General features: G+C 39.1%; 1 protein-coding gene across 1 annotated transcript; it reads right to left on the bottom strand.

Annotated features, from left to right (window-relative positions):
• Positions 1-3,972: 3,972 nt before the first annotated feature.
• On the bottom strand, positions 3,973-25,050 carry LOC102794983 (beta-1,3-galactosyl-O-glycosyl-glycoprotein beta-1,6-N-acetylglucosaminyltransferase-like). Its single transcript, XM_006789717.3, has 4 exons — positions 24,743-25,050; positions 24,553-24,646; positions 4,577-4,981; positions 3,973-4,458 (listed from the first exon to the last, which is right to left on the bottom strand). Exons 1-4 carry the CDS (start codon positions 25,048-25,050, stop codon positions 3,973-3,975), a joined length of 1,293 nt encoding a protein of 430 aa, XP_006789780.3.
• Between the last annotated feature and the right edge of the window lie 1,345 nt (positions 25,051-26,395).

Raw genomic sequence — 26,395 nt, 5'->3', positions numbered from 1 at the left:
CACTTCGTTTAACTAAGGCTGTTTAAAGTTGTTTAAAAATTCCTATAAGTTAACCTTGACTTGACTTAAATCTAAATTCTTCTTTTAGTTTATTTTCAAAACTAAATCTGTGAACTGATATTCAACATTTCCATTTTAAAAGTTTGATAAAAGTGTATTTAATTTAATCTGGAGCAATACTGAAAAATATTGGATTTAGAACAACAACAACTAACATTAAACTTTAAATTCAATAGTTTTAGGCAACATACAAAAGGAAAAGGAAAATGGGGAATACTTCCTACCTGGGATTTTTCTTGTCACAGACAATCCTTTTTATGTTATATTTATAGTTTGCTCTAGCACTCCTAAGTTTTCCCATGTGTCAAGCGTGCCTGGCACCTTTTTGTTCTTCAGCCCTAAAAGGAACCTACAGGTGAGACACCTGCCAACTGAAAACTTCCTGTCAGCCTTTTTCAGAGTAAAAATGTTTTAAACAGACAAATCTTTTCCACACTTCAGGATCTGTAGCCATCAAAAAAGTGTGTTAAATAACCACATACTGAGGAGGTCTTATAGCAAGGGTTAGTGTTAGATGTTTGCTTATAGCATACATAAATATTTTTTCTATAGAATGGGCAACTGCAGTATTATTGCCATGCAGACTTGACTCCAAGAGTGAAACTTATCTAGCATGCAGGAATAAGTATACAACTATTAATTGAAATGACATGCTTTTATTCTGAAAAGATACGCTTTAGCGCCAGAGGGTTCCTCTCTCCACCATAAAGAAATGCCACTGTCATCGCACAGTAAATACATCTGAAAACAGGACAAAAAATTGTATGACTCTAACCTGTTTCTATTATAAACTTAAATATTTTATACCTTTATTTTTGATCCATCCACCAATCCATCCACTCCAATTTTAACTGCTTATTCAACTTGGAGTCACAACAGGGCGGGAGCTTATCTGTTATATAGAGAAGGAGGTAGATGAGTCCATCAAAGAGCCTGTTATCTTCCTGTTATTAAAAATAGTATTCATTTGAATTTATGTAATGTACATGTAAAGCAGCGCTATACAGTAGATAAGGGGAATCTCTTAACAATGCAAAACTGGCTGAACTGGTTTTTTGTATCAGTGCATACAAAATCAGTTAACAACAGCCAAACATTGTGTTATGTTACCAAGTTTTCCACTTTATGTCAGCAAAGTTTACAGAGTACTACTAATATTATCATTGCTATTGCTGGGGGGAGGGTTGTGAAATTGTAGATCCTTAATATATGATTTTTCTATGATCGATACATTGTGTGTATTTTGCAATTTGAATGTATTTTCATATTAAAATGTTGAATCTAAATTTTAAAAAAAAATTACTTTGTAATAAATACCAGACATCATACTGTTTACATTTTAAATTGCAGATTACAAAACTGTTCTACAAGGGCCCTGGTTTGTTAAAGGATAGGTCCTGAGTCACCCTCATGTAGTTTGTTTCATTCAGCAAAGGATGGTGACAAAACTCCCAGACCTCTAAAGTGATTGGTTTGAATTAACAACTAAACTTGTTGTTTTTAATATCTATAGTGTATTTTTAATGTGTGTTTTAGATCTGGGGGTAGAATTGCTTATGGACTGTTTATTTAGGAACAGCCAGAACATCTTCTCTTTCTTGCTGGCTCCATGTCTTCCATTATGTTGAACACTGGTTCCCCATAAATTACCATAAATCCCACCTATCATTCACTTCCCTTTAAACCACTGAATCAGCGACATACCGAATGAAGCTTCGGTGGTCACTGATCACGCGACTCTTCAGCTTCAAATGGACCATCATCATCAGTTGGTTTCTGGAGTCAATTTTCTTGCTATGGTTAGTTTATTAGTTTCAGCGTTTGTTTGTTTTTTTTATTATTGTATGAAGGGAACATGTCAGAGGCAAGACTTTAGAAATCAGCACAGGTAATGTTTAGAAGTGGGCAACAAAATGGCCTCAGTACAAGTAATAAATGAGTCCTAATAGTTACCAGTAGAAAACCACCACACTCAGTGAAAGTAGGATACACAGGATTTATTTTTCTTTTGAAGCAGACTGGTGGGCTGAAGTCGTAGTTCTGGCCTGCAATCCAGGGCCCAAGGCCACCACAGTCAGATTTATTAGCCTTGTTACAAACAAGAAAAGGCAGTCACTCAGAAGAACATGCAGTCAATCACATATCAGTCTTGCATCTTCCAAAGAAAGGCTTTGCACCCACCTTGATACACCTTGTGTTATTAGGAAGTGAGTTTTCACTCCAAATCCTGGGAATACAAGTCTCAAGCTCTTCATGTCCAGGTCTTGAGTAATTTCTTCCATGTGGTCATCTCCTAATTACAGAGCAGGCTTTTCCTGCTTAAACTAGTGCACAGGTCCAGCAAACCATCGGTTTCCAGTCCAGTCTTTTGTAACCATAAATCCACATAAATCCTATTTAAATCCTTCCGCTAAAATTGAATTAAATGTCATTTAACTTTAATAACCTTGCTGAGAGGACAGTGGACTTAAACCAGAATATCAGAAGATGCCTGAGAAATAGAGAGAAAGTATGCTGGCAGTGATTTTCAAGAACCAGGATCATCTGAACAGCTGTAGTAAATACAGTGGGATAAAGTTGTTGTGGTGAAGTACATAGAAGGTCGGAAGGAATGGCAATGTCTGTGTTGATCGAAAGAAAGCATATGGTGCCAAGAGAGGAACTGTGGTACTGCAAGAGGAACTCAGGAGTGGCAGAGATATAAATGAGGATGGCAAAGGACACTTTGAGTTGATCCTTCCCAATACAGTATTACACATAATACCCACAAGACAGGTGGGTTTTGTTTTGTTTTTTTCATGTGGTTTTTTTTCATTGCATGGTGAAGTGTTTGTTGTGTGTCAAATAAATGGGTACAACAACACCTGATCCATGGGTATCATTTAAGCATAGGTGCATATGATGACTAGGCTCAAAATGATTAAACTAAAATACATCATTAAGTAATTAGTTAGATGTGACGCGAATTTATTAGAATTGGAAATAAATTTATAAATAAATAATTTAATAAATGTTTCAAATTTATTGAATTTATTATTATTGAACTTGAATTCATTGAATTAAAAGAAGAATTAAAAGTCACCATCAGCCCAGTGTTCATAAGCTGCTGTTCTAAAAGATCAGAAATGTAGGCAGGAGCATCACAATTCAGAGCTTTAAAGGTCAGTACAAAGATTTTAAAATGAATTCTAAAATGTTTCATGCCTTTACTTTGAAATTACTGTGACACACACACGCACAAACAAAAGAATGTGCTAACAGAACACAGAAGATGGCTGGGCCTCCCTGAGCCTGTTTCTATTTCTTCCTGTTAAAAAGGAGTTTTTCCTTCCTGGTGTTGCCAGTGCTTGCTCATAGGGGGTTGTCTTTCTAATATTGCAACTGTTGCGGTAATGCTATGTAAATAAAACTGAATGTAATTGAACAGAATATCTCGATACTGTACATATTTCCTGTTTGTACCTATGTAAGCTACAGAGGCACATACTTCAGAGTATTTTTCGTCACATGTACTGAGGTGAGTTTGGCTTATGTTTAGGGCTGTAGTTTTTCTGGACATTAAATAATTCACCCAGCCTTTTTTTCTACATAGACTGCAATCAAATTTCTTGCAAGTTTTCCTTGTGTTTTTTCCTTAACTATAATCACAGCCAAAACCAAAATAATTTTGAATAGCACTAATAAACTAAATGGATTAAAATATTTTCTCAGGTGGAATGCTTAAATTAGTTTTTTGGGATTTCGGTTATGAACCTCTCACATGCCATGGTAAAATGGCAATGATAGTCTGCTTATATATAAATATACATAATGGCATGTTAATTTAAAATGAACATTGAAAGAATCTGTTTATAGTTAAGTTAGGTTTATAGTTTTTTAATATTAATTTATAATAGATAATAAACACTTCACCTAAACTAACTCAGTCAGTGCCTTGTGTCTCAGATATTTCTCCAAGCAGTAGATAGCAATGGGATCTCTGTCTGCATCAAACTTATTGGCAAAAAGGTGATGCTGTTCAATCAACCACTGCAGGTCTCCAGCACCATACACACACATTGATCTAATGTGGTGGCCTTTACACTCTGGGTATACTGCTTGCAAGGAACCCTCTGACCCCTCGTGCCACTGCCACTTCACGAGCCGTGCAATTGCATGCATGTCAGTAATATCGAATTTACTGTTGGGCCACGATGAGCCAGGAACACCAGGTATTCGTTGTATTGTTGCCCACAGAAACTCATCAGGACTGTAGGTGTCTTTGGCCCACTCAATGAGGGCCTGTATTCGCTCGTCTTCCAACACACTGCGAATGTAACCTCGGTTGACCACAATGTAGGCATTTCCTGATAGTATGGGCAGATTAAAGGGAGCTGGATCCTTTGTTTTTCCTATTGGCTGGGGCAATTGAAAAGTTAATATGATGGTAAGTCAATCTGAATTGAAGATTTTTACAAACGCAAAGAGAATTGATAATAGCTACATGATACATTACAAGAAATATCCAAAGAAGTACCTGGATTTGTCCATTAACTACTTGGTAAGCATTCATCACCCTCTTCTTCTTTCCTTGAGGCATTTCTTCCGACTCCAAACTGTTACCTCCTTTCAGTGAACGCAAAGCTTGCACAATTTCCAAATTAGTTTTTAGAGGGAAATCCTGACCACAGAGGTTGATGAAGTATTTCCATGTTGTACTGGTGTTATAGAGATCAGCCATACAGTTAAGATCAGCCTGTACACGTGTCCATCCAGCGTAGACCACATCCACAGCCTCACTGACCATGAACACATTTGGGAAACAGGAAGTAATGGCATTGATGGCAATAAAGACTGAAGCCTGTGCTTTTTTGTCCACATGAACACAATAAATATTTTGAGGTGCGTAGATAGCTCGCAGTAGTCGCTCAAAGTTCTGCACCTAAAGATAAAAAGGATTTAATTCACTTTGTAAAATGTTTTTGCTGATACTCTTCAAAAGTAGTACTTTAGATAATAACATTATCAAATTAAATGACATATTTAGAACACCCCAATTTTTCCATTTTTTTATTGTAAATTGTGCTCACAAAGGTGTGATACCACAGTATGCTCAACCACTGCTTTTATGCAAACAGAGTGGGGGCAGTTCACCACTAACCTTTTTTCAAGTTATTCATTGGACTTGAATGATTTGAATTTTAATAAATAATTGGAAAAATTGGGGTGCATATGTGTGTGTGTATACATATACATACCTATATATATATATATAGATATATATCTATATATATATATAGGTATATATAGATATATATATATATGTTAGGTCCAAACTCACAGACCTCGCTGTCTCAGAAATCTGTCACTGCGAACAAAGCAGACACTCAAAGCTCTTTCGGTTTACTTGTCGGCAAGGGAAGGGTCGAGGTGAGTAGTGTTGCCACTCACCCATCCAAGCAACAACTTGCCTCTTTTTATTGACAGCTGTTACACACAGTTCAATCAACCACGTGACAGTTTTAAGGCAAGCATGTGTAAGCTTGTCTGTGTGCGTATATGCATGTGTGTGGGTGTGTCTTTTAGACACTACCTGACACCATATGGTGTGACCCTTCAACATCTCAGTTCACTACATTTAGGCAATGATAATATTATCATTATTAATTATATATCTATATATATCTGTATCTATCTATCTATCTATATATATATATATATATATATATATATATATATATATATATATATATATATATTAGGGGTGCAACGATACTATATATATATAATATCAAACCGTGACACCAAAGTATCGAACCGAACCGTGAATTTTGTGTATCGTTATATATCTATTGCTAGTTTACACCTAAACATTTCATACCATGTTCTGACAGAGATTTTTGAAACTAATTAAAACGTACAGCTCTGCTACCACTTCCAACATAAATGAAGACAGAAAACTAAACAGCAGTGCCGTTTGTAGGGTTACTACGGTGGCCCTGAGAGGCCAAACGGACTGCAACTTCAGAAAACACTTGCAAAAAGAAAAATGCTGCAAAAAGAAAAAAGCTGCAAAAGCACACAAAGCACAACGGAAATAGGAAAAAAGACAACGGAAATGTTTTTGGGGAAACAATAACCGGACGGACCAGTTGCACGAACCAAAACATGTATGGCTGTGTCCCAATTCAGGGTATGCACACTTGAAGTACGCATTTCAAGTGCGATCACGTCACCGCCACGCGACGCTGTCCCAATTCGAAGTGTACTCCAAATGCATATTCCGAATGCGCCGTCGATTTCCCCAAATATCAAGCGTGGTCCGGTGCACGCTTCGTGGTCCCATATATCCCACAATTCATAGCGCGGTGGTGGGTGTGGATAATTTTGCCGCAAAATACGGCAGGAGGGAGCGGCCGAAGAGTGAACTGTCAAAAGTAAGTACTAAATATGACGTCACTTATTTATGTGCGAATGTTTAATAACGAAGAACATTAAAACATTGCTGTTGGCCACATGTCGGCAAAGTTATGTGACATTAGCGATGTTTGTACTTTCAGCATTAACTTGGTTTTAAAGCCTTTACTTTAAAATATACGTCGTTCAATAGTTGACCTCAATTCTACAGATAATCTGATGATTTTATGGATAATTAAAGTCAGTCATATATCCACAAACACAACAAGCTGAAAGTCAGTGATGCTGCTTGGTTTGCAGTCCTGAATATCATGGCACAAGCAGGATTCACTGCACTGTTAATGTTAGCTAAGTTATATTGCTGCTTCTGTTCAGTGGTGTCAAACGGACTTTAACGTGCGTTTGAACGAGCTGACGGTTCACTCGTTAAGCTGAAAGAAAGATGCTTTAATCACAGGAGTCACACATGTGTCCACTGTACCATCTGGGAACTCTTCTTGTTTAGCACTCGTAATAACACAAACACTAAATCCTCCTTCTCTTGTGCTGTTTTGTAGCAGTGTATACACCTGAGACTGCCACCTGTCTGTCTGTCCTGCACTCTCTCTCTGTTTCTTTCTCTCTGATTGTGGAATAAAAGTATGAACATGTATTTATAAGTTACACTTGTGTTTGAATCCTGCAGCTTATCACACATTTGATTTCCATGTGTCACAACTGCAAGTGTCCAGAGTGAGGACAGACTGAGGGACCCACTGCTGCACATCATCTTTGAGGCTTTGCACCCCTGATCCACCAGGACAAACTCAGCAGTGTGTGAGGAAGAGGAGGAGGAAGAGCCAGCAGCAGCTGACAGATGGAGAGAATAGACAGACTGTTCCCTGTTTGTGAAGGACTGCTAGGAAAGTTTAAAATCACTAATTGTCTGTCCTGAATCAGTCTTATTAGGTAATGTTCAAATCATTTGATCATTCCAGTGTTGTCAGTGTGGGAGAAAGTACTCAGGGCCTTCAAGTTACACACTATGAAAGGCAGCAACAAGTTTAATGTTCAGAAACCTAAAGTGTGTTTCAGCAGCAGAATGGAGCTAAAAATAAATGTTTGTTTCAGTTCTATGAAGCTTTGAGTATTTTGGATTAGTAGTACTGCTGTGTTTGTTGCATCATATTGCTGTAATTGTTTATATGCTTTATATATTCTGAGGTAAGTTGATCTATAGTGTTACATCATATTCTATAATGATGTTATGTGTTTGGATACTTTCTGCCCAGTTTGACCCATTGAGCAGAAGTCAGCCTGTTTAAGGCTCTGATATCTATTCTGTATGACTTAAAGCAGTTATGACATGGTCTGATTTTCTCACCCAATAAAGGAATATTTAATATATCAGTTGTTACGGATTCAAATATTGGGAATGGATACAAGAGGAAAACCAAAATAACAACACTGGTCCGGCCGGGTCAAGTCAAACGATGATTTAATGAACACACGCGTGGGAGATGGACACCATACACAGACAGCATCAGATCTCAAAATGGTGGAGCCTTGATCAAACTCTTATAGCCTCTAGTGGCCCCCACCTAATCATCAGAGCCTAAACATTCTTTCTCACACAGCGCCTAAGCTACGACCTTGGCTCCCTGTTTATCTGCTCCTGATGAAATGGGGCAGTATGCTCTGTTCTCTTCTAATCAGACAAATGAGACGATGACTTTCTGTGAACAGTATTTCTTATAACTCAGCAGTATAATGCATCATAAAACAATATCATTCATTCACAATAAATCAACAGTCTAATGTAATGCAAATCAGTTTACCAAATGTAATAATTATCACCTTCTTCTAGTTCAGGAGCATAATGCAAACTGAAAACTACATAATAATTCACAATCTTTAATTAGGGGTCTAACATGGCATAAAATAATATCATAATCCCACAATTCCCCCTGATGAGCTCTTTAGACATAAAGAGCTCACTTACACCCTGCAATCCAGTGTTGCCGGGTTCATTTCTCCTTACTCCTGAGGCCTTTTGTCCCCCTGTTGGGTGAACCATATGTGAGATGACCTCTGTGTTTACGCAGTTCAGATGCAAGAAAAACTTTTATTACAACAACAACAGTAGGTACAGATGATACTCCCATCACTCCCCAGTTCTCCCACAGCTTTATTTCAGTGCTACCTTATACCCTCCAAACGTACTCGGACTAGAACCTCTGTCCGAGGAGCTTTTAACCTTTATTTTATTGCTGTAGGCACCAGTGTCTTCCAGTCGGTTATTCTCTGCTCTTGTGTCCTTCAACCTCAGGGGTTAGACAACCCTTCAGTCGTTGCACAGATCAGGGGATTATTCTGCCCCGATTTCAAACAATGATCTGTGTATTCTGGGATCACAGCTGTGTTCCCCAGGAAAAGGAACAGAAAGGTGTTCTCCTTATGACCAACAGCCTCTCGAACGTCGTTGGTGTGGTGTTCCTGGATTTCCGTCAACCCCTTCGTGGTTATCACTGTGTTTATTTGATCCATCCTTTTTAGGTGACTAACTGGAGCCCAAAATGCCATGACACTTGAACCCAGTTGATGTTTCCGCAGTCACCGTAACTGTCTCTGCTGCCAAGGATCCTCGTATATCTGTGACCTCGTCTGGTGTCTGTTCCTTTCTCTGTAAGAGACAGAAAACCAAAACACCTCTCTTCCTAGCTCTAACAATCTAATGTTGCTATCTACTGATCTTTTGGTGATTCAGAATTTGTTTAAAATATTCAGAATGTCTCAAGGACTTATCGTAATTTAGTGTATGTGTGTGTAAGCGTGTTTGCATGTAACCCGCTGCACTCAAGGAATTTCTTACACTTTATCAGTCCGGACTATCGCCGAACGAAGCTTATGACCTTCAAAAGACCGAGTGCCAACTCATTATAAGCACATTTGCAAGATATATATAAAAATGATTAAAACCACTCATTCTAATAAAAGACATAAAAAACAAATTAGCCATTTCTAATTCTAACATGTGTCCATTCAATTAAGCTAGAAAATTAAAAAACAAGGTTAGTGAGCTCATATCTTAGAAAGTATCAGACTTTCTCCTATCCAGTGTCGTTGGTCCAATCTTGTTATTCTGTGTTAGGGAATGAAATCAATTTAATTGTCATGTTAGATCTGTTCAACACCTGGCTCCGCCCAGAGCCTGCGTCTTCACAATCGTCTACAAACAAAACCTGTATTATTATGAACTTCACTTCAACATGAACTTGTTGACTACTTTTGACACCTGTAGATAGAAGATTAACATGGGGTTATAACAATCACTGTAATACAAATGTTAATATGTCAATAGCTTCAATAAATGTTCAATGCAATGCTTGTTATATGATTCTGATGCAGCAATAATGCTGATGCTAAAATAACAGTAAAACACACCCTTTTTATCCCTTACTGACCACAGCAGGGGCCTCTATGTTTTGATTCAGCCATGAAGCTCACCTGATTCATCACTGAGCCCCACCGGCACTGGCATTTGACAGGGTGGCGCTGCATGTTCTTCCTTTAATGTCACTATTTTCAATCTGTTAATTAGAGTGCTTAAACATGAAGTAGACTACATCCACTACAAGTCAATACAACTGTGAATGTGGCCAATTATCAATCTATTACCAATCAATAACAAAAAATAGCTTTTATTTTATGCATGCTTTTAGTCAACCACTCACCCACAGGATCTCCAATCCCAGAAAATTCCTTCTCCTCATTTAATGAGTCTGTCCTCCTTCCATGCCCTGGTAACTGGTCCATCCAGAGCTATATCATTATCAAATATACATACAACAAGCCAAACCACACTTTGGTCACACCAACCCTTTTCCGCCCTGAAGATGTCCAACGCCATCTTAGTCTGGACTGTCAAAGGTGATTTTAACGCTGATTGTTCCGACAATCCATTTATAACATTTCCTGGTCAGATTAGCCAATCCCTGCACACTAGAATAAACATAATCAACATGATCAACATTTTTCCTGCGTGTTTTTTCACCATCTTATTAATTCCAATGCTCCATCCTTATGTGGTTTGTTGCATTATGTTTATCTAGAACTCCACAATTTTTCATGTTTGGGGTCAAGTTTTAAGAATTTGACCATACGTGAAATTAATGGTGTTATTGTAACATGGTAGACTAGTGTGCCCGTGTTAATTCAGCTCCATATTATTGTGTGAAGTTGCACTGGGTTGGGAGTGGTTTTTTGTGCGTGTGTCACATTTTTGGTTAGCCAATGGCTGGAATGGGGTTGGACTAATTAGAGTCACGTGTACTTGATTGCACTGATACACTGGTCTACTTATAGCCCACACTACAAACACTGCTGTGTCATTTTGTCTCTCTGTGCATGTATGTAATGTGATAATCTGATATGTTTGGGATGGATGGGTTTTGTGCTATGAATTTTATACTGAAGGTGTCATTTTGTCTCTCTGTGCAGGCCAGGGCCTATTATATGCCACAGCCTAAAGGCAGCATAGTTGCACAGGTTGGAGTGATCACTGGCTATATGCTTGCAGGGTAGTGGGTCTCCAAGGACAACTTCTACCCCTGTTAAAGGCAACATGTGGAGTGCAACTGGCCGTGTGGCATAGCTGGCTCTGGCCTTGGGACTGTGTGTTTTTATTTGATTCATGAATGGGACACTGGACTGTTTATCTTTTCTCTTGATATTTTTTGTCACTAAATTATCTTTTAGAATTTTATTGACTGTCATCGTTTTGCCCACGACTGAGACGGTTGGTCAGACCTAAAATCTTTCTTTGGGTGTGTTACATTATCACCCCCATCGGGGCTTACCTTTCCCACTTCTGATGATATTCCTCCCTATTCTTTGCAAGTACCCGCTTTTGGTGGCGAGAAACTGTTGGTGTGGTCAAGTGGGTGCTGTAAAAACAAAAGCTCAGGACAGAACAGTTATCAGTCATGTACTTCATACAAACTTAGCATATATTGAATTTCATATTGATCCTCTGAGTGTAATGGTACATTTTAATTTTAATTTATCAAAGCTAAACACAATAATTTTTCTTTATTTTGCTCTTGTGCAGCACCACATACCCCTGTCGGTTCTATCTTACTTTTCTAAATTATTGACTATTTCAATGGAGAACCTAAATGACTTTGACCAACGTTTGTCATTACATATCTCTATTTTGAAAGTGACAGTCTATCATTCCCCTGTTATTCATACACAGCAAATTCAAAAGTGTTAAATGTTTTGGTATTAGTAGTCTTAGAGTTAATTTTACTCTAAGTAGAGTCACATTCTTTTAATGTAACTCTGAGGTGTAAAATGATAGTAGTTAAAATCGAGTGTTAAAAATGAGTGTTTCTATTTCAAATCTGGAGGTGTTACAATGGAAACATTAACGCTTGACCTCTTAACTCTGAACTCCTACAGGGGCTATGACACCAATAGAGTAAATTCACAGACTCCGCCCCCAGCACGGCTCCAATCGAAGCTGAAGTGAAGCCGTTTCAAAACATTTTGCTCTACATATTTGAGTTGTTTGCCATGCTTGGTAAGTCATGTTTTCAAAGATTGTTTCAATTATTGTTATTAGCTTTTACTTCTGTGGCTCTTTGGAGTTGAGACAAAGCTGTGTGAAAGGCATTAGCCATGTTGCTCGGTGATAGCATAATATTCTGTTTTAGCTAGCTGAAAGGTATTGTTTGCGGGCAAATACCACAGCCTTGAAAAAAAAGCTTGCATGTGAATTTTCAGTCAAACCTTTGGTCAAATACTCCTAAAACAATGTCTAGAATGTGAAATGTTGGTATAATGGTGCTACTTGAAGCCTGAAAACGATCTCCCATAAAAAACGAGCAAACAGCAGTAGCAGATGTCCCAAGTCCCGACTGAGTTCTACGTTAGCACTTAGATTCCTCCAGAGTTTTGTGCACACGGTTTTAGGTAAAAATGAAAAAGGTTGAGGTTTTACATTTAGTTCAGTATTACCTGTTGTCTGTGTTCTTGTCTTTTGGGAAAATACTTTACACAAGTAATGTCTCAAAAAGGATTCCTTTTTTTTTTCTTTTTTTTTTTTTTACTGTGCTGCAATTGATTTGTGCCATTAATTAGTGTCAACTAATTTTTATTCAATCTCCACATAGGATATGCTTGTGAAGATGGAATATGGGGGAGAGCAGAAGTGCGTTGCAGTTCCACAAAGTGATGAATGAAGGACATGCATATTGTATTTTGTATTTATTGAAATAAGTAATGAGAATGCTGTTATTTGCATTTACCAGCTCACCTATGTCAGACCTTTTGATAAACGAAATTCTAATGAAAGTGAGAACATGTACACTGTTACATCTTTCAGAAAATGTTTTGAAATTGTGGTGCACAGTTCAGAATAAATGTTTTTCAAAAACCATTGCGTCTTTTTAGTAAATGTTTATTTCCAAAAGAAATTTCTAGAAGTTCAGAACAGTAAAATTCCCGCTTTTTAGAATTAATTAGAAGATAACTCCTACGTAGCTAAACTAAAATACTCTTTGAGAGTTAATATATAAACTCTTAACACCAAGTGCTAAATTATCAACTCCAGAGAGATTTGGTGTCTAACACTAAATCAGAGTTAACGTACCAACTCTCCAAAAAGAGTCAAATTAACACTCTCTGGTGTCCACCCATATAGACACTTTAAAAGTGTTGAAATCAAATCTGACAGTGTTAATTTAGACATGCTGGATTTGCTGTGTAGGTATCAATAGAGTTTTTTCTTGCTTTTTCTATCAAAATTGATTGACTTTTTACAGTGGCCCGCTATGGTTAATAATAACATGTTCAGTCATGAGTGAAATCAAAGCTTCTCTTCACTTTAGCATTTAACATTCCCAACAATATAAAGTGATACATTAATCGAAACACAGCTAATAAAACACAATTTTCTTGATGGAAACATCAGTAGCTCAAAATTAGCAACCAAAGGGTTAAGTCTGCAGTTCACACTCATGTGAAGCTACAGCCTCCCCCCCTAGTCTCTGTCCTCCTACTCCTGCAAAAACAAAACAAAGCGAGACAAAACATCCACCCTTCTTTTACAAGCTGGGTGAATTGTTTGTAGACATGTACTAATCCTAAAGTCGGTATCGTTTTTGTCTCAGTGTCAAGTCAGTTTAAACATTTAGTCGTCAGTCCATCACAGTCCAGTCACATGCATACATTCACACACATTCATACCAGATATTGCTGATAATGGAGTCTCACGCGCAACCTAATCAAGCCTCCATCACCAGCAAGATGACGTCATCATTTTAAAGGAAAACAGTTCCTTGTTTTTTGACTGGATTGACTCGCTGCAATCCTTTTAGGCTCAGGACTTCTCATGTGATCAATGTCCCATATAAGTGAATTTCTCCAGAGCCCATTATAATTATGGAGAAAAATACTTTGCAACTGTTTCTAGTAATCATGTTTTATAGCGCTTTAAAGTTCAATCTCTCAGGCCTGGATTAAAGAGCTGATTTGTTAAATCAGGAACTCACAAAATACCAAAATATCACCACCGGTGGATCACTCCTCTCAGATGTTCTTATTTCAGTGCACTGTAACAAAAGCAAAGACAAACGTAACCAATAAAATACTCATATAATAACAAATACTGGGGCCCGTTAGAAACATGTCCAAGCATAAAACCATCTTTCTCTCTCTTAGAGAAAGAAAACAATCCAAACCTCACTGATAAAATCAACCTAGTGTTAAGCAAAACCCAAAATCAACCAAAACTTCACCAGAAAGTTTTTCTCCGTCCCGGGACAATATTGTGTAAGCATACAGGTACCGTAACTTCTTTTTGCACTGACAAAAACATGTTGGACTTACTTCAGTCAATAGTGAACACTAGTTGCACACAAATGTTTTGCTTTGGTAGAAACTTAAACAACTGAGTTAAATCAACACAACCTTTTCATATTCAGTAAACCTGTGCATTTTGAGTTCATATTACATGATTAAGACATGTTCAGATGGAGTAAGTTAAGCTCCTGGAATATTTTAATCCTTCACAATTCTGTCATTTTTTCAACACTATTCACTAACTTTTATCCAAATTCTACTTGGTCCCTTAAATACTACATGTTGTCTTCATATTGCCTACGGTTCAACAAAGTCTAAATTCTGATTACCATAAAAATTGAATGGGTCTACACCAACTACCATCCTCCTATCTTTATCCTAATTGCACGAGGGCTGGGAAATAACTCTAAAGTGATAGGTTACGAGGCAGGGTGCACCCCGAACCGGTCACCAGTCTATCACCTAGAAACAAACAACCATTTACACTTACATTCACGGATAATTTAGAATCATCAATTAACCTAGCTCTAACAGCTGCATGACTTTTCACTGTGGCAGGAAACCAGAATACCCAGAGAGAGACCACTGCAAACTAGCCAGACTGTGGACTTGCACCCAGGACCTTCTTACTGTGGAGCAACAGCACTCACCAGCATGCCAACAATGTAGGAAATACAGGGAAGCTATGATTTCCTGTTGAATTTTGTACAGATCTTTAAAGCCTGAGGCAATTGTGTTAAATACATGTAGGATGCTTACGTAAATCCGAGGGCTGGCCCCCTTTTCTTCTTTTTCTTTTATTTATTATTATTTTTTTTTCTTCAGTGTGTTCCTCCTTCAATTAAATCTCAATCACAAACATGTAACTCTCCGAAATAAGGCTCACACCGTTAATTCATCATTTTCACTCTGTACCACTGCTCCTTATCAGGCTGTGTGAAGCACAGTAAACAATTCGGTCGAGGCCTTGAGCCATAAACAGACATCACTCACAGACATTGTTTTCATAACCAAACTGCTCTAGACCCTGTCCCCTAAATCTGCACAAATGCCCTCTGGGTGACATGAAATGCATTTAACCAGTTAACAATCAATGGCTTCTTGTTGCTGTAACAAATTCTGTATTTGGACGTTTGTGTGCAGCATTTTGCGTATCAGCATAGCATTTGTTAGTAAAGCATTCTTCATTGCAGCAGCGTGTGTGTATCACTCTTCATTGCACAAACATGTGTATGTGTATGTGTGTATGTGAGTGTGTGTGTGGATCACTTCTCAGTGAATTGAATCAGCATTTTGATTTGTGTGCATGTGTGTGTGTCATTTCTCAGTCAATCAACAAGTGCATATGTGTTCATATGTGTGTTTCTCTTGATTCTGAGTCAGTGTATGTAGAGGTGTGTGTTTGTGTGTGTGTTTGTGTTCATCACTTTCCTGTTCTGGTGTTCTGGGTAAACCATGGCCTGAAGCGTGCTCTGGGGTCCTGCTCTCCTCCTTTTCAGTCCGTTTGGGTCCATTGGTGCTGCTGCCCAAAGTTCTCTCCATACTGGTTCTGGCCCCAATTGAGGCAGTCCTTTTCTCCAGTGTCCTGCATCTTCTCCTTATCCAGCTCCTCCTTAACTTGACCCTTTTTGCTTCTGTAGGTCCTTCAGGGTTTGCTCCTGTGTTGGAGCTTCTTGTCAGGTTTGGCAACCTCCTGCTCCAGCAAGCTCCGGGCTGATTTCAAGTCCTGTATCTGGGACTCTAAGCCTGACTGATGGGTTCGATTAGCAGCCAGCTCCTCCTGAGCCATGCTCAGTTTCTGCTCTGATGTCTTGAGCTCTCACTGAGGGCAGAAACCTCACGAGTCTTTTCCGTACACGTCAGATTGAAGTTTTTGATGTTTTCCTTGCTTTGCTCCACGGCCTTCTGCAGCTCTGCTGTTCGGCTCTTCTCAGAGGTCAGCTCCTGACCGAGCCCCGACACCTGTGCCTTCAGCTTATGTTCTTCTGCTGCTTTTGTCCAATCTGAGGTGCCTCCTGACCTCAGTTACTCCTCGTGTCTCTGGCACGCCCTTTTTGCTGCCCGATCCTCCGTGTTGGTCCATCACTGTCCTGCACAGTTTTAATGCAGTGTTGTTAAGGTCAGCATTCTTTTGCTCGGCCTCACTTTTCATCCGGGCTTAATAGGCGTCTCGTCACAGCTCTGTCAGCTGAAGCTGTCTGGAAATCTCCCCCGTGTAGTGAAACGGGCCTTGGATTTAACGTTCTCCGTCTCCGCTGCATGAGATCTCTTTCCTGCAGCACTGTTGACATTCTCAGGCTGTTGTTGTGAGTCCAGCTGCTGTAGCATTTGGTCAGGGTCACATCAAAGATGGTAGAAGGGAGAGCAAAGATGGTAGAGGGGAGAGCAGGAGTCCAGGTCAGCCTCGGCTTTCCGGGCCGACAAAGCAGCCTGTAATTAAGCATAAAGAGAAAAAACAAAAACAAAACAAAAACAGACGAACAGGAAAATGATGTTGTTTGAAAATGATGTTGTTTTGGCTATGTTATTCAGAGAGGGGCCAGGCCCTGTGTCAGCCTTCTCCCCCCCTTTTTTTTGTTTTTTCTCACTATATAATCAACTCATAACCCACCAAGTTGACAGGACAACACAGGTACACGTTAAAATTCTTAAGATCATGTTTAATAATTCAAAAAAGGAATTTTATTTCATTCAGTAATCTCTTGTATTATTCAATCAGAAAAAAAAAACATGTCACAATTCGACTCTTTTAACCACTAAATTTATTATTTCATCACTGGTTTGTGATTTACCAGTGTCTGTCATTTTGAAGTCAAGTTGTTGTCCTGCAACCCAGAGAGTTTAATTGTTAGTAGTGGATAGACTTTATCATTTAACATCAGGTGTATGTTAAGTTTCGCTGCTTTAAACTTGCTGGAAAATTTTCACGTGTTCATGAATGTAAGCTGTTTCTTCATTGCGTGTATGTGCGTTTGTGGGTGGGTTATTTTAACTTTTTTTTCAACAAGGCATTTCTCTAATTGTGTGTGTTTTTAATTTTGTTTCCCAAATTTTGATCTCCCACCTTAAATAACAGCATTCCATGTCTTCAGCCAGGAATTAGAGCTTGCTTGTGAGATTCAGGGACACATGGTGCCAAAAACAATTCAGTGAAAAACTTGCCTGAAAATTTCCAGTGATGGTAACCGATAACTGGAGGAGAAGATGTCCTTTAAGCTTCTTTTTCGGGTGGGGACAAAGTGAGAGGTCAACCTGTAAAATTTTGAGCCAGAGCTTGGCATGTGTGTCGTCCCAATTTTATTAATCTATCCTTTTGCTGCTGTACTCAGGTCTCCTGGTTGAGAGAAATCCACCTGTATTAAGAGACTAAAACATTCATTTACTATTTTTCTTACAACATCCATTTAATTCATCCACCTAGATTTTACTCTCTCTCGGTGCATAGTTCACACAGTCAGGCAGTTGCCTTTTATGGGCATGCAAGTTTCCGGTCACTTACCCCCAGCAGCTGCGAAGCCGTCTCTCCCATATCAAAACTCAGCCAAACATTAAACATTCACCGTAGTCATTCAAAACTTTATTTGTAATATTATAATCAGCAAAATCAGCGTTTTAATTACAGGCATGTATCATTATTTGCAAATTATACTTATAAAACTCAATAACACGCTAAACAGGAAGTCCTCTGTGGGCTTCACAGCAGCCACCTCATTTGCATGTTCACACACTATCTAAAAAATAGCTCGCAGCGCACTGTCGTCACACACAGCCTCGTTTCACACTCAACTTTCTATTATATTACAAAGACGTCTTATATTTACAATCACTCTCAGGCCTGAAAGTTTTAGCGCCTACACAATTTTGACAAATTTAAGTTAACGGGTCCAACCGAAGAAAGTCCAACTTTTTTGTAATCAATTAACCAGTATCAGACTCTAACTGTATCTGGCCTAATCTCTAAAATCCCTAAGTCAATTTACAGTGCCCAAAAAAGCGCAGATACCGTTCCAAACGGTAAGGAGACTCTAACTCCTAGTTATTCTGGAGTGCCCCAAGCTCCACAGTGACCAACTGACTATCCCTCAAAGAGGACAAGGCCTAGGCGTCCCTGGCCTTGGCAAGCGTTACCTCTGAGCACTGCGCCTCCTAGTGGACTCTAACCACCGTTCTAACAAAATTTATAATACTTTTAAACAACAGACAACACCCAAAGACAAGAGTATGACTGAGGCAGATGCAACGTTATGGACAATGGAGACTCTAACTCGCAACATGACCAACACAGATGCAATCTTTAGACCAATGGAGACTCTAACTCCCAAACTGACCAATTCCCTATCCATCTACCTGAGACTCTAACTCAGTATTATTACCTTTACCTGAGACTCTAACTCAGTATTTTTACCTTTACCTGAGACTCTAACTCAGTATTTTTACCTTTACCTGAGACTCTAACTCAGTATTTTTACCTTTAAGCTTATTTCAAGGTTCAAAACTCATGAGATTTTCATCACAATCAAAACAGACACTCACCGGCAACTTTTACTGAATAGACATTTAATTTCATCGTCCAATTCAGCACACTTCGGATCAAATCAACAGGCCTGTGCCTACCTCTTTTTTAAAGGCGCCTGTCCACTCAGTTCGATTGCCGGATAATGTCTGCCCGTCTGACCACCTCGGACCGTCCAAGCCTCCAAAACTTCCATCCCAATACCACAGGACGAGCCCCCAAAACTGTTACGGATTCAAATATTGGGAATGGATACAAGAGGAAAACCAAAATAACAACACTGGTCCGGCCGGGTCAAGTCAAACGATGATTTAATGAACACACGCGTGGGAGATGGACACCATACACAGACAGCATCAGATCTCAAAATGGTGGAGCCTTGATCAAACTCTTATAGCCTCTAGTGGCCCCCACCTAATCATCAGAGCCTAAACATTCTTTCTCACACAGCGCCTAAGCTACGACCTTGGCTCCCTGTTTATCTGCTCCTGATGAAATGGGGCAGTATGCTCTGTTCTCTTCTAATCAGACAAATGAGACGATGACTTTCTGTGAACAGTATTTCTTATAACTCAGCAGTATAATGCATCATAAAACAATATCATTCATTCACAATAAATCAACAGTCTAATGTAATGCAAATCAGTTTACCAAATGTAATAATTATCACCTTCTTCTAGTTCAGGAGCATAATGCAAACTGAAAACTACATAATAATTCACAATCTTTAATTAGGGGTCTAACATGGCATAAAATAATATCATAATCCCACACAGTCTACTCTTCATTCTATCAGAAACAGTTATCACAGCTCGTACATTTCTTCCACACATATATAAGCATTGAGCCAAATTTAGTAATGCCAACATATTAAAAGAACAATATTTGTCTCTTACATATAATACACTATATATACACTGTCACAGATACTTGTCTTTAAGTGAAGATTTAATGTGATAGGAAATATAAATAAATGCAACTTGAATCTTTACTGAAGCTCAGTGTTTGGCACAGAGTTCATGTTCACTGCTGTAATAACTAATAATGATTAATATAATATTGGCCATATTATATTTACATTAACAAAGTGAAATGACTTTAGTCTCATGAACAACATTAGCTAATTGTTATTTACTAGCTAATCTTAAATGACTGTTCAGTACAGAAATGAAGCCCAACAATCATGTTTTACAGTCCTGTGGTCTCAGCCTCAGATACTTATCAAATCACACAAAGCTCATGTAGAAACAAATGTACAAAATATGTTCTCCTTCATTTATGTCAAACAAAGCTGTATGAAACGTTTCCAGCTGTTAGTATCATGGTTGCTAGGCAACCTGGGCAGCGCTACGGAGGCTAGACCGTCCCATTTCACAAGCCTACAAGCCTCGCACTTCCGGCCTCAGCGGTCTTTGAGTACGCGGCCCTTGAGGACCGTTAAGGCTGCGTACTTTAAGGCTGCAGACCCTGAATTGGGATACAGCCATACATAGGCTGTATCCCAATTCAGGGTCTGCAGCCTTAAAGGCCGCATTTTAAGGCCGATTACGTCACAGCGACGCGACGAAGGCTGACCCAATTCGAAGGCTGCTCGAAATGCGGCCCTCAATGCGTCCTTCATTTCCCTGAATTTTAAGGACGTGGCGGTGTAGACTTCGCGGCCCAACATATCCCAGAATGCATAGCGCGGCGTGGGTGTGGATAATTTTGCCGAAAAAAACGGCGGATGAGGGGCGCAAGAAGAGTAACTTAGTAAACTAAGTACTGAATATTATGTCACTTATTTATGTGCAAATGTTTAATAACGAAGAACATTAAAACATTACTGTTGGCCACATGTCGGCAAAGTTATGTGACATTAGTGACGTTTGTACTAACTTGGTTTTAAAGCCTTTACTTTAAAATATACGCCGTTCAATAGCTGACCTTAATCAGAGAATGATCAAAGCGCATGTAGAAACAAACAAACAAATGAACAAAAGATTTTCTCCTTCATTTCTGTCAAACAAAGCTGTATGAAACGTTTCCAGCTGTTAGTATCATGGTTGCTAGGCAACCCGGGCAGCACAACAGAGGCTAGACCGTCCCATTTCACAAGCCTAGCACTTCTGGCCTTAGCGGTCTTTAAGTACGGCCCTTGAGGATCGTTGAGGCTGCGTACTTTAAGGCTGCAGACCCTGAATTGGGATACAGCCATACATGTTTTGGTTCGTGCAACTGGTCCGTCCGGTTATTGTCTCCCCAGAAACATTTCCGTTGTCTTTTTTCCTATTTCCGTTGTGCTTTGTGTGCTTTTGCAGCGTTTTTCTTTTTGCAGCATTTTTCTTTTTGCAAGTGTTTTTCTTTTTGCAAGTGTTTTCTGAAGTTGCAGTCCGTTTGGCCTCTCAGGGCCACCATAGGTTACTGAAGTTGGACTACCTGGTATATAATGTTGTGCTACGTGATTGCTAGCGACACAGCTATGTTAGCATAACATTAGCACAGTGAAGCTGGAGGATGAACGCCAACTTTTTTTCCACTCGATAAAAGTTAACGTGAGGGATTGTGGTGGTCAGGGACAAATGCAATCGCATAGCAGGATGCTATACACGGGCCAAACTTCAGTCAGGAGAACAACTGAGATTATTCATCCACAATAGGAGGTTAGTTATTAATATACTGCAACAACATGGGAATAGAACAGCTGCGAGAGAATTCAACATTAACGAATCAATGTTACGTAAGTGGAGGAAGCGCAGTTTTTGGCTTTCCCCATATTTCATACTTCATGTCTTTGCTATGACTGTCGCCCGGCATAATTTGCAGATGATAATGGTTTTAGCTGCTGCGATGCTTTCGACCAAAACAGGTGCAGCTTGATGACATCATCAACATGCGCTATCGCGATAGAGCATAGTCAAAATCTCTATCGTTGGCCAAATTTATATCGTTTCTATCCTATATCATTTATATCGCCCACCCCTAGCCGATAGGATCAGCTGTTCGTCAACGCGAACTATCACATGTCCACAATTACCTGCCCAAAACCGGAAGTGAAGTCATTTTCTCGGGAAATGTAGGGGTTTTTTTCACCTTCAGGCCCTTACAAGCCTATCCTGGTGTTTTTAAAAGTCCTGTTTGACTTTATGCTTTTCTGTATCGTTACTGGGATGCTTAGAACTCAAATTACTCTGCTGGAAATAGTTTATTTTGATGCACATGCTGGGTTTTTTTGCAAATTTGCATTATAACATTTATTCATTTTTTGTTTTCCTGCAGTATATACAAATTGGTGTATCTCAAAAATAAAACTATGATGACACTCAAAATAAATTTCCTGTGGGAAACTATTAACTTAACTATAACTTTTATGTATTTACACTTTTGAGGGATAAACCTCTTAAATTTCACAAATTTCAATTTTGTGTAGTTTATTGCACTTTTTTGCAATTTATGCAGTTACTATGGGCTTAATGCATAAATATTATTAATATTTGGGATATAACGGTTGTATTGATGTATAGCAACTTGAAATGCTCCCAAAAATGGCACTACAGCATGTAAAACATAAAGATAAGCTCTGGTGGACTTGGATCTATGGTAGGTCTTAAAAGGATATATAAAAGCATATTTTTATATAAACATATATAAATAAAAACACTTTTTTTACATTAGTAATTCCTTTTGTGCATACTTTTATATTGTTGTTGATAATGGAACTGAAAGACTGCTTCCAAACTACAGACTGGGAGGTGCTATCCAGCCCACATGGGGAGGATATCGACACACTAACCACCTGTATAACAGACTATATCAACTTCTGTATGGATAACACTGTACGGACCAGGAAAGTACGGTGTTACTCCAACAACAAGCCATGGCTGACTCCAGATCTGAGGACCCTGCTGGAGCAGAAAAGGAGGGCTTTCCGATATGGAAACAGAGAGGAAATGAGGAGAGTCCAGAAGGAGCTAAGGAGAGAGATAAGGAGAAGAAAGGACAGCTACAGGAGGAAGCTGGAGGAGCAGCTCCAGCAGAGCAACACCAGAGGTGTATGGAGATGACTGAACACCATCACTGGACGGAGCACTATGAGCAGATGGGGTCCAGAGTCTGGAGGCCAGGTTTGGGCTAACAGATTGAACCAGTTTTTTAACAGGTTTGATTCAGTAGCCCTTCCCTCCCCCATCGACCAGGGCTCTTCAAGCCTCCTTCACACCTCTCTGGGACCCCCCATAACACCGGTGACATCAAATGCACCTCACCTGCCCCCCCTTTACCTTTTCCTTCAACAACTCTGCCTCCTCCCCCCACGCCAGTCATCAAGAGCCACCCACCCACACCCTACACTGCAGCCTCTCCATCACGACTGACCAGGTGCAAAGTCAGCCGAGGAATATGAAAACCAGGAAGGCCACGGGTCGGGATGGAATCCGCTCTAGACTTTTGAGGGACTGTGCAGATCAACTCTGTGAGGTTATCACATACATCTTTAACCTTAGTCTCAGTCTGGAGAGGGTCCCCATTCTATGGAAGACCTCCTGCTTGGTGCCAGTCCCTAAAAGAACGCATCCGTTGCCCTGACTTCACACATGATGACATCTGTGCTGAGTATGGCCTGGAAGTCCCAAGGTCAAAAAGGGAAATGCCCCCTGGGGTGATCGAGAATGACAGAGTGTGTGTGTGTGTATCCTGAGAGACAGTGTCCTTTCACCTGGTTAAGCACAAATCAACAGTCCTCCAACTGACGCAGGTGACCTTAAAGAATAGGAGTACATAGTCAAAACTCATCAAGGAGAATATCAAGGAGAATTGTTGTTCCAGCCAGCCTTTGGTAGCCTTTGGTAGCTGCATGAAGGAGACGGTTGTTTGGGTTCGAATGAACAATTGCATTCCAATTTCGCAGTTGATCTAATGTCTGTTACTGGTCATCAGGTCTCTCAATTCCCATTCCAGAGCCGTGAGCTTCTCCAAGATCTTATCCATATTCCGTTCAATAAACACAGCCTGAGTACTAACGGCTTGCTCATCATCAGTCATGTCGGCCAGCCTTGTGGGGTTTTGAACAGCTTTCTTTGTTCTTCGATAAGCCAGGTCCCAACCAGCTCTGATCAGCCTGAACTCTGTTATCATTGTCATCTCGTTCAATGCCCTCCATCAAGAGTGTGTTGCCAGGCACATGATGCAACCGACCATCGCGTATCCAGCAGCAAATGTCTCTGCAGGACAATCAGGCTCTCCCGAGCCCAGGCTTCTTGTCGAGGATAGGGTACCAATTTTGTTAAGGGAAGAGTTCATCAAATCCATAATTCTTTAGGTTTCAGAGAACAAGACTGAGAGACTATCTGAAGGTTAGAGTTAGACGAGACCAGACAAGGACATAAAAGCCAAGCAGGAAAGATAAGGGAGGAAGAGGGAAAAAGATGCAGCCGCCTCCGCTGAGAGCCCATTCATAATAAACAACTTAATTTAGAAACTGAAGCTGTTTCATTTTGTGTTAACTTGAGTTATTTTTGACCAATATTTAAATTTGTTTGATGATCTGGTCTCTTGCACTATGGTAGCAGAGATTGGCTTCAGCAGGATGAGCAGAAGAGAATGGATGGATGAATCTCAAACATTTAAGTGTGAAAGGAAAGGAAATCTTTTACACACAACTATGTAGAGACAGATTTTTTTTTTAATCAATCTGAAGTTTAAGCATTCTTTAAACCCATTGACATAATTGTCAGTAAATTCTGATAATAGAAAATACATACCTTGTGATGGACAACCATAGAGTAAGCCAGGGAAAAGTCCTCTTCTTCCTTGCTTAACGGGAATGTTATGTATTTCCTGGTTATTTTGAATTTCCTGTAAATTCAGTTTTGAGGAAATAATATTATTTTTAAAAGCCATATATTTAAATCATGTTAGATTCTGTTGAAACCTGCTATTTAAAGTACAAACCTGCAGTCTTGGGTTGCATTAATATAATACTCATCAGGAATCTGAATACTCTTCTGAAATTCTTTGCTGATGGTAAATAATTTGGCTTGCTGCAATGCCTCCTTCTCTCCCTGCAGGATTGCTGAGCAGTTGCAAACTTTCTCTGGGCTCTCATCATCATTGGTATACTCTAGCCATTGATACCTGAGGATGTAGGCAGCACTTCTGCCTATTTTCAGTTGACTAAGTAGGGAAAGCATCCATAGCAATCCCAGTACAGCAATGAACTGCAAAGATCGTAGCTTCCATGCACATTTTAAATATCGCATTATGTACAGTAAGAGGAGAATATGAATTCAATAATATTAAAGAGCTGCTAAAAATGTCTGACACCTCTCACACCATAAAATAAAAATAATGATTAATGCTTGCTGATATGCAGATAACATCTTTTCATGAAGGTATGCAAATCGGTCCATCCATTACTGCACCTGGAACCAAGAGATGATATAAGGGTAGTAGGAAAAAAACATACACAGACCCTTTAAAGTTAAAGTTGCTTGTGTTGTTGATTAGGATCAAAGATGGTTAAGAGTTTCTCTAATATCACATATTAAAACCAACTTTCTTCAATGTCAGATTTTTCTTTTTTGTTTTTGCCAAATTTCACCTGAAAGTGTATTTTTTTTAACTTTAGAAGAAAATAATCACATGCTGGACTGAAATGCCAAGCAACTCTGTATGTTTGGGAATCGCGATAGTTTTGACATCGTAAAAGTGAATGGATTAATTTCAATTCAAGATACAAGATTCAAGATTCTTTATTTTTCACATGCATAGTTATACGAGTACAACCCGCAGTGAACTGGGTATTCATTTTTCTTCTTCCATGTTTTTTTTTCTTTTAGTATAAGCCTGTGAAACCTTTTAAACCAAAGAGTTTCCCCTGCAGCAAAATATAAAAATCTGAAGTTTAGAACAATAACCAACATAAAACTTTGAAATTCAAAAGTTTTAGGCAACAATAACATAACAGGAATTTGCATTACAGGAAAATAAAACAAAAGCCTCTGTTTATAAATAAAACATTCTGTGAGGAAAAAGAATTGTTATACTCCAAACAGGTGTAAATTATGACATGATTGCTCAGCATAACCACTGTGTATTTCACAGTATATATAATCATAAACGTCTTGTTCTTGATCTTGACGATACTCATTTTGAATTTTCCCTCACTTAAGCAAAAGAAAAAGTCAATTCTTCCTACCTGGGATCTTCATCGTCACAGAAAAACCTTATTTTGTTATGATAGTTTGCTCTGGTATTCTTTGTAAGTTTTCTGGTGCATCAAACCTGTACGGAACCTTTTAGTCCTTCAGTTAAACCGGTGAGGCAAATGACATCTGAAAACATCCTCTCAGCATTTTTCAGATTAATACATTTTTAACAAACAACTTTATTTCACACTTTCGGATCTGTAGCCATTAAAAGAGTGTGTTTAAATAAACAGATACCAAAGAGGTCTTATAGCAAACAGAACTATACACTATAGAACTTTAACATAGAATTGGCAAGTGCAGTGTTTTTTTTCTGCAGACTTGACGCCAAGAGTGACACGCTCTTATTTTGAAAGCTTGGTCAGCCATCTGTTTTTCCTCTTGATTCATAACATTG

This window comes from Neolamprologus brichardi, chromosome 12, assembly GCF_056152115.1.
Source record: "Neolamprologus brichardi isolate AB-2024 chromosome 12, ASM5615211v1, whole genome shotgun sequence".
Lineage (NCBI taxonomy): Eukaryota > Metazoa > Chordata > Actinopteri > Cichliformes > Cichlidae > Neolamprologus > Neolamprologus brichardi.
This window is presented reverse-complemented; position numbering and strand designations above follow the sequence as displayed.